The 14,529-nt window shown below is 37.8% G+C and overlaps 1 protein-coding gene across 3 annotated transcripts in view; it reads left to right on the forward strand.

Annotated features, from left to right (window-relative positions):
* ALG5 (ALG5 dolichyl-phosphate beta-glucosyltransferase) overlaps positions 1-5,277 on the forward strand; it is a 43,297-nt gene extending 38,020 nt beyond the window's left edge. For all 3 annotated transcript variants that reach the window (XM_086713321.1, XM_025924206.2, XM_086713327.1), the window contains 2 exons: positions 2,848-2,933; positions 5,077-5,277. In XM_086713321.1, coding sequence (XP_086569447.1) covers positions 2,848-2,933; positions 5,077-5,192 — 202 coding nt within the window. In that variant the 3' untranslated portion in view covers positions 5,193-5,277. The remainder of the gene's footprint in view (positions 1-2,847; positions 2,934-5,076) is intronic.
* The last annotated feature ends 9,252 nt before the right edge of the window (positions 5,278-14,529 follow it).

The following is a 14,529-nucleotide window of genomic DNA, read 5'->3' on the forward strand; positions in this document are numbered from 1 at the left end:
TAGTATTCATTTTTTTTACCCTATTCGTTTCATGAGTACAGTACCTTCCACTACTTAATGTCTCATTTAAAACTGTGACATTTTCTTCTTTCTCTCCATTGTTTCTGTTGTCCCAATTTTGTTTTTATCATTAAAGTCTGGCCTCACACGTATTTACTGTGGTACTACAAAGCTCATCGGAAGCTGTGTACATGGTCAGAGAACTCTGATCAACTCACCACGGATTAAATAGTGGGCCGCTTTATGTGGGAAACTTTCAACTGTCCTTATCTTTTGGGCTGGTTGTTTTCACTAAAGTGGGATTTCCTGATTTCCTGTCTGGTGGAAATGAGCCTGGCTGCCAGCATTCACACAACGAACTTGAGGAAAGGAGAATCCCCTTGAGCTTTTCCGTGAGTCCTCCCTTTTGAAGCCCCACCTGCACCACCTGCAGACCTCATCTGCAGTGAGGCCAGGGATGCCTGAGCCTTTGGAGAGCTCTGCGGGACCCATAGCCTGCTTCTAGGCTTCTCCCTTCTCACAGTCTACTTCTCCTAGTTCCCAGTTGTCCAGCTACTTTCCAAGTTTCAGATTTTTTTTATTACTTTCATCCTTTCTTTGTTCTTACGTGTTTATTCCATCATTGTTGTTTTAATTTTAGTGGGACTTCAGGAGGGAGCAGTAGAGGACATGTGTGCCTGGTGTGTTTAAAAGAGTATCAACACGCCCTTTGCTCTTCAGGAATAGATCTGTGAGGTCACAGCTATACGAGGAACTGAGTAACAAAAGAAAACAGTGGCTCTGCCCTCCCCGCATTTGTGAAAACACGTGAAGGCATCAGAGATAGAGAGTGACCCTTACACTGCTTATGTGCCATAGCATGAGGTTCTATCCAGAAGTACTTGGTATTTCAGTTATGTTTGCTCTGGTGACAGATTGGTCTCTTATGGTGATGTGAACTGGAAATTTCTTTTTAAGCAAACATCTTCATGTCTTTTAAAATGTTAAAAGAGGATACTAGTAAAAGTAATAGAAGATGAATAGTGCTTACAGGGTTTTTTTGTAAATATAAAGTAATTTCAGTTAATCCGTGCTTCTTTTTCCCCACTCCTTTCCACTCATCATTCTTATGTTGTTTTGCGTCTTTGATAAGTCATCATATGCTGATATCCTTAGAACAGTATTTAATAATCGTGTTCAAATTATTGCATATCATTAGAACCAACTCAACCTTTTGGGTATTTTTTGGTTTTGTGTTAAAGGGGAGGGTTAAGGGTTAACCAGGTTTAATATTCATAAAATTTCCTCCTTTCGTGAGTGTCCCATGCTAGTTAACAGAAGTTTTACACAGTCCTTTTAACAACACAAAGAACGCCTTTGTAGATGGTTTTATCATCTTAAGTAAATATTTTATTAGGATAAGAAAAAGCATTACATGTTTTTTTGTTTTTTTTTTTTTTAAACGTTTTCATATTCACTTATCCAAACACTTGGGATTTAAACAAGTCACACAGTGGACAGTCACAGTTTTGTGGCCAAGAAGACAGAACTCCCAAATTCAAGTTGTCTGAAATCAGGGAAATCAAGCAGAAGTGGGTTTTAGGTATTTTCGTGTTTGTGCTAATATTTTAAAACCAACCCCCTGGAAGTCCGAAGTGTGTTCCATGCAGTCCAGAAAGCGGGGGCTTAATGGCTCAAGAGGAAAGCAAAGCTGTGAAGGACTCGAGCGCTTTCAGTTACCAGAGCGTGAAGAAGGTTTAGCAGGTGATGGTGCTGCTCTCCCCGAGCTCACTGCCAGTGAGAGGAGGAAACTGGCTTCAAGAATTTTGTAAGCAGAATCCAGGAAAATTTCGAAGTCAAGATGCAGAACTAGGGAAAGCAGATTTGACCTAAACCACTGAAGAGGAGCTTCTGGAGCCTTTCATAGGGAGAAGGAAGGATGAACTGGGAATTCAGACTGGAGATGATTTTAACAGGGTTAAGTGAAAATGAGACAATATATCGAATTCCCGTGTATATATTTAGTTATACCCAAAGAGCATTTCAGACTAAAGTGGCTTTTTACTTTCAACAGCTGGCAGTACTATATTGCCCAGGACGTATGAGGAAGGGCAAAGGAGAAAACAAGGACCTAGTGAACCATGTATTTAAAAAAGAAACCTTAGGGCGCCTGGGTGGCTCAGTCAGTGAAGTGTCCAACTTGGGCTCAGGTCATGATCTCATGGTTCGTGGGTTTGAGCCTCACACTGGGCTCTGTGCTGACAGCCCAGAGCCTGGAGCCTGCTTTGGATCCGGTCTTCCTCTCTGTCTGCCCCTCCCCACTTATGCTCTGTCTCTCTCTCTCTCTCAAAAATAAACAAACTTGAAAAAAAAAAAAAAAAGAAAGAAAAGAAAAGAAACCGTGATCCTCAGGTGGTAGATAAATGAAATCAAACAACTCTCAAGTGATGGACATTTTCTCTAAGAGCTGCTCAGAGTTCTGTTTTATCAACTCTCTGAATCAGTTGAAAATGCTATGAGTTCTGTACCTTGAGGTAGTGAAGCCTGGGATTGAAAGCAATCGATTTTGAAAAATTTCCATGATTAAATTTTCTCAGAGCCCAAGCGGCCTTTTTTACCTCTGGGGGTTTCTGACTTGTGATGGAGACACCATATTTCTCATTTAAATGTTATGCAATGACACACTAAATTATTGACCTGAAGCTCCTGAACTACTTAACCTTTTGTTTGACCTTCTGTGAACTTTCAGTTTTACTATATAAGCTCTATATCTGCCTTTTAAGCTTCTTTAAAACATGCCAGAGTAGAGATTTAATTACACTCTATCTCTCTTTTTAAAAATAAAAATCAATATATTTTCTGTTTCAGGGCATTTGATGTAGAACTGCTTTACATAGCACAGTTCTTTAAAATTCCAATAGCAGAAATTGCTGTCAACTGGACTGAAATTGAAGGTGAGTACATTGTTGATGTTACGGCTGATCCTAGGTGGGGGTGGGGAGATAGGAGACAATACAGTAGTCCAGTAAACTTAACTGGCTGCCCCCTTCAAGACCTCCTCAGCTGGCTTGACTCAGACATGGTTGTGTAGAGTTCTGGCTACTAATCCCCTCCACCCTCCAGACGGCACACAACCTTCTCTATCCTTGCAGTCTCCTCCTGGGGGCTTCAATAGGCCTACTACCCTACCCCACTGTAGAATTCAGTAAAACTTCTACAGCAGACAAGATCATGGTAATCTGAGGTTAGAAGAAAGTTGGTAAGTCTTTTAAGATAAATTTTGTTTGTGTCATCTTTTTTTTAATATTGTCTTACTTCATTACTCAGTAGGTATTGATTACCTACAAGCCACCATGCAGAGCTTAATAAGGAACTATAGTTGTTTTTACCGCAAATGTCCACATCCATTCAGAGCCAGTCTTTAACTGGTATCTGTACATATATCCAAAAATGTGAAAATCTCTAAGATCTCAAATAATGTGAAATCTATCAGAAATCTTAATAATTCCTGTTTGAAAAAGCTTTGAAAGCTTATATTGTAGAACGTAAAAAATATTCTAGTTTTCTCCTTTGCTTACCTTACAATGCCCCTAAGTTAATTCACAGTGTGGGCGCACTTACCTTTCAAGTGGAGATTTTTCAACTGAGTCCTTCCTCCTCTGCTGAGCATGGCCTCCTCTCAGAAAGTCACTGTTGCAGTATACCATGACTGTTACGTAACCGTGGATGTTTAGGGACAGGAAAAGGTTAAGAAGCAGTCTGGGGATCATACAAACTATACAGTACAGAACAAATGCAAACGTCTTGGAGTCTTGCTGAATCAAACTTAGCTTACAAAAATTTTAGTACTCTCTGCAGTAGCTACCTAGATCAAAGGGGATTGAGAAGCTGGTAAAAGATTGCTCAGATTTGTAAGATCTGTTGTGTGGATCTGTGTTGATTTATGCCCAGCATAGACTCTGTAGGAAGTTGAAGTGGGGAAAAGTAAAAATGGGTTTCATATTTATATCATTTGTTCATTTGCATTTCAGAGATAGTTGTGTATTATTTTTCCTTAACCGGCCGTTAATGAGCCGCGGTTTTGTATCAGTCATTCCCAGAATCGTCGGCCATATATACTCAGTGCCTCCTCCCTATAATAGGGCCATCCAAAATTTCCACAATTTAGATCCTTCCCAGTTTCATTTCACTTCCAAGATGTTTTGTTTTTGTTGTTATTAGAGAAACCACTCACTTCAGCTTTGAAGATGTTTCTTTTGTAAATGATACAAATAAAATTAAGGTGGATATGTTAATTAACTGTGTTAATTAACTTAATTGTGGTAATCATTTCACAGTATGTGTATGTAAGTGTATGTGTGTTTATATATGTATATATATCAAACCCTTACATTCAACACTTTAAATATATTTCAATTTTGCCAACTCTACCTCAAAATTTGGGGGAAAAAAGAAAGAAAAACAGGAAGAAGCCAGAGTATTTGGGCTTAAATGTGGAAAATTGTCACCAATCAGTCTGTGACAGTTTACCACCTCGCACTCGTTACCTGACCTGCAATCTATTTTTGACTTACTGAAAAAACAGTTCTATGGGATAAAATCAAGGAATACAAGCTTTTAAAACATGCTCCAGGAGGCAGATTTCCTGTAGTCAACTAGGGTTGGCATACTGCCTCTTGGCAACCACTGGACAAGAAGATGTCGTAGCTAAGATAGTATTTATCTTAGCTAACTGAAGAGTCTTTGGTAGAATTAGAATAAAAAGTGAGTTTTTGTCTTATATTTCTTCTCCCAGATTATTAATCTATATTACATGTGGAGATGTACCTGTTTCTCTATAGTACATGAGACTGAAAAGTAGCATGTAAAACAAAACAAAAAAAAAATGCACCCCAAAAAACATTTTTAAATGTATAGATGGAATTAAATATATACACATATACATAATTACATGCATACATACCTAATATAAAAAATAAGGTGACTAGAAGCTCACAAAGGTCATGTAGACTGACTTCTAAAATATAATTTCACACTGATATATTTTCTCCAGAGTTTATTTAAGTTAATTCATTTTTAATTATTTTTAAATCACAGGTTCTAAATTAGTTCCATTTTGGAGCTGGCTACAAATGGGCAAGGACCTACTTTTTATACGACTTCGATATTTGACTGGTGCCTGGAGGCTTGAGCAAACCAGGAAGATGAATTAGGTTACTGGCCGTCTTTGTATTCTTATGTATCAGTGTCACGTTATTTCACCGGAAATTAAAATTTTAAATAAACCTGGAATAAACCCATGCCCTTGCCTGCCTTTTGATAATTTTTAAAGAAGTAACCGCCATAACTAAAAATGTTTATACCTCTTTTGAACCCCAAAAAAAAAAAATTAAGGTGTTCGTAACAAAGTCAGATTTTCCTTTGCTTCAGCAGCTTTGTTTATTGATTCTTATTATCATTATGATTCTGAGAAATATAACTTTTAAACAGAAGAGAGAAGCAGTTATTCTACCTGCATAATTCTCATGAATTTAAATATAAACCATAATCATATGCCTGTGCTCAGAGATTTAAAAATAAAATTGGCATATGTTTAAATATATGCAAACTTGTTAGTATTAAGCCCATATTCCAACTTATAAAACACTATGAAATTGTATGTTAAAGAAAGGATATAGGGCACCTGGGTGGTTCAGGCTGTTAAGCATCCTGAATCTTCACTTTGGCTCAGGTCATGATCTTACAGTTCATGAGTTCGAGCTCCACATTAGGCTCCACGCTGACAGTGTGGAGCCTGCTTGGCATTCTCTCTCTCTCTCTCTCTCTCTCTCTCTCTCTCTCTCTCACTCTCAAAATAAATAAACTTCAAAAAAAATTTAAAGGAAGGATATAGGCTCTCTCACCAAGGCATCTACTTCCTTATATGGTCTTTACATCTCTCTTCCCCAATTTTACTTACACATATTGCACTTATTTTCTTACTTCCTGGCAACACCTTGCTCTTGAGTTCATGTTACTAGAAATTGAAAATTCTTTATAAAAAAGAGAAACTTTTGGGGGCACCTGGCTGGCTCAGTTGGTAAAGCATGCAACTCTTGATCTCAGGGTCATGAGTTCAAGCCCCATGTTGGGTGTAGAGATTATTTAAAAAAAAAAAAAAAGTTTTCTAACATTGATAAATGCATATACTTAACATCAGAAGCCTATGTTTTTGAGATACTATCAAGACTAATGAATAGCAATTATAAAATAATTTACCCCTAAAACTCAGAATTAGATTATTTCTGATGTTTTAGAGAAACAATATCTAACATTTATTGAGTGGTTACTGTATGCCTGCCACTGTTCTAAGCATCTGGTGTATATCATGATTCACTTAACTTTTACAATGGAAGAGGAAACAGGTATAAAGTAGTTACTCACTCAAGGTCGCACAGCTAGGAACTAGTGGAGCTGTGATTCTAGCCCATGTAGTCTGGGTCCAAAGCCTACACTCTAATGGCTATCCTACTTCAGTTTCTGAAGGTATGAAAATTGGAGATACCTAAATAGAAACTTTCAGAAGTACACTATAACATTTTAAAGACAAAACTTAAGTGGAAAAGTTTAAAATAAGCTAAAAAATGACTCCTCTCCAGTAGTTTCAGCAACAGTGATATTATCACATCTGCAGTAGACAATAAGCCCCTTGAAAACAGAAACCATTTCTTACTCAAATTAGTATGCCAGCACAGTACTTAGTATATAGTAGACACTTAATGCTGATTACGTGAATAAACAAACTTCATTTACCACCAGATTTTAAGAGCATTTAAGTCACTTAAGAGAACAAAGCAAGGCTTATGCAAGTAGAAATGATAGAAAGCCAATTGTAGAAGAATGACTGGGCATTTACGAAGAGTGTAAAAGTACAAACCTGAACCAAAAATAAGATCCTTAGTGAAACTAAATAAAAATAAAATAATTTACAGGCATAGCTCATTTTATTGCACTTCACAGATACTTCATTGTTTTTACAAATGAAAGGTTTGGTCACCCTGTGCCAAGCAAGTCCTGGTGCCATTTTCTTCAGCATTTGCTCAGTCCATGTCTCTGTGTCACATTTTGGTAATTCTCACAATATTTCAAAATGTTTCATTATTGTCTTTGTTATCGTAATCAGTGATTATGACTCACTGAAAACTCAGATGATGGTTAGCACTTCTTAGCAATGAGGTAATTTTGGATTAAAGTATGTACCCTTTTTAAATAGAATGCTATTACCCTCTTTAACAGACTACAGAATAGTGTAAACATAACTATTATATGCAGTGGGAAACTAAACTCATTTGACTGATTTTACTGCATTTGCTTTATTGTAGTGGTCTGCAACCAAACCTGCAATATGCTCTTTGCAAGCTAGTGATAAAAATGCATATTTAAAGAATAATAGGATTTTGAGGGGAAGTATCAATACTTTTATGTAGTTCATCCAGGAACACTATTTAGAAAGGTTTCTGATCTTGATGCCAATTTACCCATCTAAGCCCAGATTCACCTAGGTTAACAGCATAGTATAGAATCTGAAGCACTCTGTAAGAGAAAACAGTTTGACTTGTTGACATTTCAGAACCTGCTCAAAAAAAAAATAACAAGCAGCCATAGCAAAAGTGAAACTATCGGCTATTATTTTCCCTATATATAAGAAAGTGTGAGGGGCGCCTGGGTGGCGCAGTCGGTTAAGCGTCCGACTTCAGCCAGGTCACGATCTCGCGGTCCGTGAGTTCGAGCCCCGCGTCGGGCTCTGGGCTGATGGCTCAGAGCCTGGAGCCTGTTTCCGATTCTGTGTCTCCCTCTCTCTCTGCCCCTCCCCCGTTCATGCTCTGTCTCTCTCTGTCCCAAAAATAAATAAAAAACGTTGAAAAAAAATTAAAAAAAAAAAAAGTGTGATAAAAATGTTACATGCAGTAGTTTCTCTGATCAAGTAACTCTATCAATAGGAATAATTACATTTCAGAAATAAGTAGGATTAGGCAAGGGATAGGGTGCTTGGGTGGCTCGGTCAGTTGAGCGTCCAACTTTGGCTCAGGTCACGATCTCACAGTTCCTGAGTTCAAGCCCTGCGTCGGGCTCCGTGCTGACAGCTCAGAGCCTGGAGCCTGCTTCAGATTCTGTGTCTCCCTTTCTCTGTACCATCCCCCCTATCCTGCTCATGCTTTGTCTCTCTGTCACTCTCAAAAATAAACATTAAAAAAAACTAAAAGAAAAAAATAAGTAGGATTAGGCAAGGGATTTGTCCATGGTCCCACAGGTAGCCAGGAGTTGTGCTTCTACTGAATAAAAAATAGGAAACATAAAGGATGGTGAGGTAGGATTAAAACTGAGAGGATAAGTTTATTACATGCAGATAACCTGACCATTCACTTTGTACCTTCTGACTTGTTATTACATAATATTTACATATGTAGTTTCACTTGAGATTGTATCAGGACAACAGTGTGTTTCTTGACACCCGTAATTCAATGTCTACAATCTTGTGTCTTTCCACCATTCGTGGTTGATTCTCAGTTCTATTTTCCATTTTCTTTATTCAATTACGATTTCCTTACGAGCAGAACCTTGCCTTTTATTTTATTTGTGTGTCTCCACAGCATCCTAAATTGTGGTTTTTCCATAAAGGTTTGTGAAATGGTTAGATAATGCCACCATTTCAATTCATTTGTCAAAAAAAAAAAAAAATTACAGGAATGAGTTTCTCCATTTTATTAATAGCTAAATCCCCTGAAGTAATAGTCTAGTAGGCTGTTTTGTTTTTGCAGAATCTCAAAATCCATCAAATCTACAAATTAATGATTTCATTATATTAATCCAATAAAGGGCTCTATGAAGTAATACATTTGTAATTCACTGTTTTTGAATAAAACTCCAGGTAGTATTTTGATGGTCACAAAAAAAGAAGTATCTTTACAGATTTCATCCAATCCAGGTGGTCTTTTTGTACGCTATATATATACATGTGTGTGTATATATACATATACATATATATATATTACATATGTTATATATGTATGTGTATATAAAACACACATATATATATATATGTATATATAACATACACATATTTTTTGAAACTCATCCCAGGATCCCTTGATACAGTGATAGAGTGCTCTAGATATACAAGCAAAACAGATCCTATCCTGACATTTTGAAGACTTTGCATTTTAAGGGCACGATGCCTGCAAATCTTACCTGCAGCACCACATACCTGGAAGCATTCAGCCTGTCTTCAACTTATAAACCAAAGCCAGCTTACAAATCAGTTGTTTGGAACCTATAAGGTGTTTCCCATGAAAAATAATACTAAAAAATATGGTTAAGTCCTTATAGCAGTCTGAAAGATGTATAGCAAGCCTATAACACACCTGAACTACTCTGTACCGGTCTGCAGTAATACCTAACCATGCTTTGCAATGTGGAGAAATCGTTTTCCATTTTCCAAGTGGGAATGCCATGGAACTATCTCTACCCACAGCCTCTAGGAATCCCAATGAAAAGGTAGGCACAAAGGCGCGTCGGTGGTTCAGTCAGTTAAGCGTCCGACTTCAGCTCAGGTCATGATGTCGCGGTCTGTGAGTTCAAGCCCCGAGTCGGGCTCCGTGCTGACAGCTCGGAGCCTGGAGCCTGCTTCAGATTCTGTGTCTCCCCTCTCTGCCCCTCCCCCATTCACGCTCTGTCTCTCTCTGCCTTTCAAAAATGAATAAATGCTAAAAAAAAAAAAAAGGTAGGCACATGAGCAGTGGGTCTAAACCTCACTGCAGCCGCAGTGGAGGCTATGGGCAACTTCCCCCACCTAGGAGGGTCTGATGGGGTAGGGCAAGGGCTCCAATGGTAATCAGCGGAAACCTGCTTCTAGTACTACATCAAAAGGTAGTCCTACAGGAAGGACTGAAGGCAGAGAAGGGACCAAGAGTGACAGCAGTGATCCTTAGCTGAGATGTATCACAATGCACCTCAGAAATAGTCCCGGGAAATGAAGATATGTATACTACCTCTCTGACCTATGAATGTCTACATTAATAATACGTGTGTGTGTGTGTGTGTGTGTGTGTGTGTGTGTGTGTGTGATGAAGGTAAAGGGTAAGTGACTGTCAGTGCAACTCATTCCACTACGAGAGTAGGGACAGTAAAACCTGGGCCCCAAGAGCCATAGTGCTGACAAACATGCCGGAACCAACCAGAGTATGAATTTAAATTTGAATCCTCCAAAATAAAATTGAAGAGCAAGTACAAGTCCTTAAAATAATGATATATACACCCTCAAGGCTTTAGAAAAAATTCTTTTATAAATCACTCATTTATTCCCTCTTTCACTCAGTGAGTGCATACATATTGAATGCCTAGCTTCCAAGCATTGTTGGATGGCTTTATTATACAATTAGGAGGAAATCGATAGCAGTACCACATTTAAAAGGCATCTACCCCCAAATAATCTGCTTGCAAAGAAAATGTGAAGCATTTATATACCAATTCCAAAAATGTAAAATCAAGGGGCCAGTTATATTTTGAGCAAAAATAAATCTTTGCAGTTCAAAATTAGGACAATTTTCCCTAAATTATTGTATTTCTATAGGACTCTCCATGCACAACATACAATTTCAATGAAAGTAGATTCACCTCCATCTGGGAAGATAGTTTATATCCTCTCAGTTCCTTTTGCTTTTTGTCATTCTGAAAAAAAAAAACAAAAAACAAAAAACAGCAATCCTACTCATTTATAGTTTTCACTATATTCCTTGAGACCTAAAGAAATATTTCCTCAGGGCGCCTGGGTGGCCCAGTCGGTTAAGCGGCCGACTTTGGCTCGGGTCATGATCTCGCGGTCCGTGAGTTCGAGCCCCGCGTAGGGCTCTGTGCTGACAGCTCAGAGCGTGGAGCCCGTTTCAGATTCTGTGTCTCCCTCTCTCTGACCCTCCCCCATTCATGCTCTGTCTCTCTCTGTCTCAAAAATAAATAAACATTAAAAAAAAAAATTAAAAAAAAAAAATTCCCCAAACATTTTAATGGAAGGGCCAGCTAAATCAAGATAATGACACTACGACTATAAAAATTATAGTAAGTACTCCCACTTCTGGGAAGATAGAGTAAATGTACTTTCCCTTTCTCTCTCTTTTTTATTTGTAAGAACAAATAAAACCCCTGGACATTATATATACAACAAACATGAATAGACTCTGAAAGGTGCAAGAAGAAGGCAGACTGTGTAGAGGCCTTGAGACATAAGGATGGACATGGTGGTGACTCCCTTGGGTTTTCTTTTTGTCTCATATATCACAGACTTGGAGGTCAAGGAGCCACCTAAAAATGCTGATGGGCACAGACAAAAAAAAAAAAAAAAGTCCCTCAAATGCCTCTCTCTCTTTCCAAAGGACCAAGAAAGGAGCAAGGTCAGCAAAACAGTCACTGCTCCATTCCAATCAAACACTACAGAAAAATAAAATGGTGACCCCACCCTTGCTGACAATAGCAAAGGCTGAATGGGGAACCTAGACTCACATCCTCACGAGGCTGTAATAAGGCACCTGAACACCCTTATCCAGGTGAAGTCAGAGAAGGCCAAGTAGGGAGCAGGATTTTCATTCCCATCAGCTAGCAGTGATTCCTCTACCTCATGACGTCAGTGGCGACCAGCCAGGGAGCCTCTCTTCCACCCCACCCCGCAGTAACAAACCACTTCACCCTCTCCTCACTGAGATGGTGTCAGAGGAGGCCTCATTTCCTCTGGTGGCCCAGCAATCATGAAACCACTCTTACCACAGTCACAATGAAGACCAGGTAGCTATAGCTCCCTTCCCTCCAAAAGTAATAAGCAGACCCCCTTCCCTTTGGTATCAATAGGGGCCAAGTGGGGAATCTGTACTCACACCTCCACCTGGCAATGTAACAAAACACGTTCCCCTCCCCCTGTGGTGAAAAAAGCTAGCTAGTACAAAAAGTTTAAATGAGACCCAGAGTCCAAGAATATAATTTAAAAGTCCAGGTTTCCAAAAAAAATAATTTGTCAAAACAAGAACCAGGAAAACCTCAACTTGAATAAAAACAATCAACTGATGCCAACACCGAGATTACCAAAATGTTAGGATTATCTGACAATGATTTTAAAGCAACCATCATAAAAATGCTACAATGCATCTGCAAGCATGCTTAAAATGAATGAAAAAACAGAAAGCCTCGGGAGGGGGGAAATCTCAGTGAAGAAAAAGAAGATACTAAAAACTAAATGGAAATTTTAGAAGTGAAAAATATAATACCTGAAATTAAAAGCTCAGTGGATGGACTCAACAGTAGAACGAAGGCAATGAAGGAAAGAGTCAGTAAACTCAAAGACAGATAAACAGAAATGACTCAATCTGATCAAGAGAGAGCAAAATGAAAAAAAAAAATGTCTTGGGAACCGATGAAACTATAAAAATAAAAAGATCTAGCATTTGTATCATCAGAGTCCCTGGAAGGACTGAGAAAGTACTTGAGGAAATAATGGTCAAAAATTCAAACTAAATTATGAAAACAGTTCTTTGGACACGCATATATTGATCTAACAGTTCCCTGTATTCATTTTTTAATTTTTTTGAATGTTTATTTATTTTTGAAGGAGCGACAGAGTATGCGTGGGGGAGGGGCAGAGAGAGAGGGAGACATAGAATCCAAAGTAGACTCCAGGCTCTGAGCTGTCACCACGGAACCCCTTGCAGGGCTCGAACTCACGAACCGTGTGATCATGACCTGAGCCGAAGCCAGACGCTCAACCAACTGAGCCACCCAAGTGCCCCAAAAAAATGTAAAAAAAAAAAAAAAAAAACTACACATAAAATCAGCAAGAAATAGAAAACACCACCACCAACAGGATCTAACAGACATTTATAGAAAATTTCACACAACAGCAGCAGAATATATATTCTCTTCAAATGCCACCTGTATCAAGATGGATCATATCTTAGACCATAACAAATGAATAAACTGAAATAATACAGAGTGCTTTCAAACAACAGATGAAACTAGAAGTCAACAGCAGAAACATGACAAGAAAATCTCCATCCGAACACTTGGAAACTAAACAGCACACTTCTAAATAATACAAGGACTGAAGAAGGAAGAAGTCTCAAGGAAAATTTTAAGTATATATATATATATATATATATATATATATATATATACATTGAACTGAATGAAAATGAAAATAGAACATAACAAAATTTTTGAAACACAGTCAAAGAAATCCTGAGAGGTAAATTTATAGTGCATACATTAGAAAAGAGGGAAAGTCTCAAACCAGCAATCAAAGCTTCCACCTCAACCACCTAACGTAAGAGCAAAATAAACCCATAGTAAGCAGAAGGAAGGAAATAATAAAGATAAGATCAGAAAACAATGAAATTAAAAACAGCAAACCATAGAAAATAGCAATGAAACAGCAATGAAAACTCTACACACACAAATTTGGCAACTTAGATGAAATTGAATACTTCCTTGGAAAAACACATAGTACAATGCACCCATGAAACAGATCATTTGAATAGCTATAGCCCTACACTATTAAAGAAACTGAATATAAAATTTTAAAAAGAAATCTTCAGGCTTCGATAATTTCACTAGAAAATTCTACCAAACATTTAAAGAATTAACACCAATTCTATACACTGTTCCAGAAAAAGAGAGAGAGAGAGAAACACTTCCCAATTCATTTTATGAAATATTAGCTTGATATCAAAACCAAAGAAAGGGGTGCGTGGGTAGCTTCTGACTTCAGCTCAGGTCATGATCTCGCGGTCCATGAGTTTGAGCCCTGCATCGGGCTCTGTGCTAACAGCTCAGAGCCTGGAGCCTGCTTCAGATTCTGTGTCTCCCTCTCTCTTTTGCCTCTCCCCCACTCATGCTCTGTCTCTCTCTGTCTCTCAAAAATAAAGAAACATTAAAAAAATAGAAAGTACAAAAAAAGGAAAACTGCAGACCAATACCCTTTATGAATACAGACAAAAAAATCCTGAATAAGATATTAACAAATAACATTTCTCAGTATCTAAAAAAAAATTATACACATCATGATCAAGTGTGGCTTATACTGGGATGCTGGGGTGGCTCAATATTTGAAAATCAATCAATATCATACATCATGTTAACAGACTAAAAAAAAGAAATACTATATATGAATTATTTCAGAAAAATCATTGGAAAGTTCAATATCCATTCATGATAAAAATCTTCAGAAAAATAAGACTAGAGGGGAACCTCCCCAACTTGATAAAGTGAATCTACTACATCTACAGATACCATTATATATAATAGTTAAAAAAATGAATGCTTTTCTCTAAGGTCAGGAAGCTTTGCTCTAAGGTCAGGACCAAGGCAAGGATGCCCATTCTCACCACTCTTATAATTTTTTATTTTATTTTATTTATTTGTTTTTAATATAATTTATTGTCAAATTCTCACCAGTCTTACTGAATATAGGGCTGAAAGTTCTAGTCAATGCAATGAGGCAAGGAAAAGGAATAAAATGAATATAAATGAAAAAGT

The sequence above is a fragment of the Puma concolor genome, chromosome A1 (genome assembly GCF_028749965.1).
Source record: "Puma concolor isolate L17-30 chromosome A1, mPumCon1.1.hap2, whole genome shotgun sequence".
In the NCBI taxonomy this organism is placed as follows: Eukaryota; Metazoa; Chordata; class Mammalia; order Carnivora; family Felidae; genus Puma; species Puma concolor.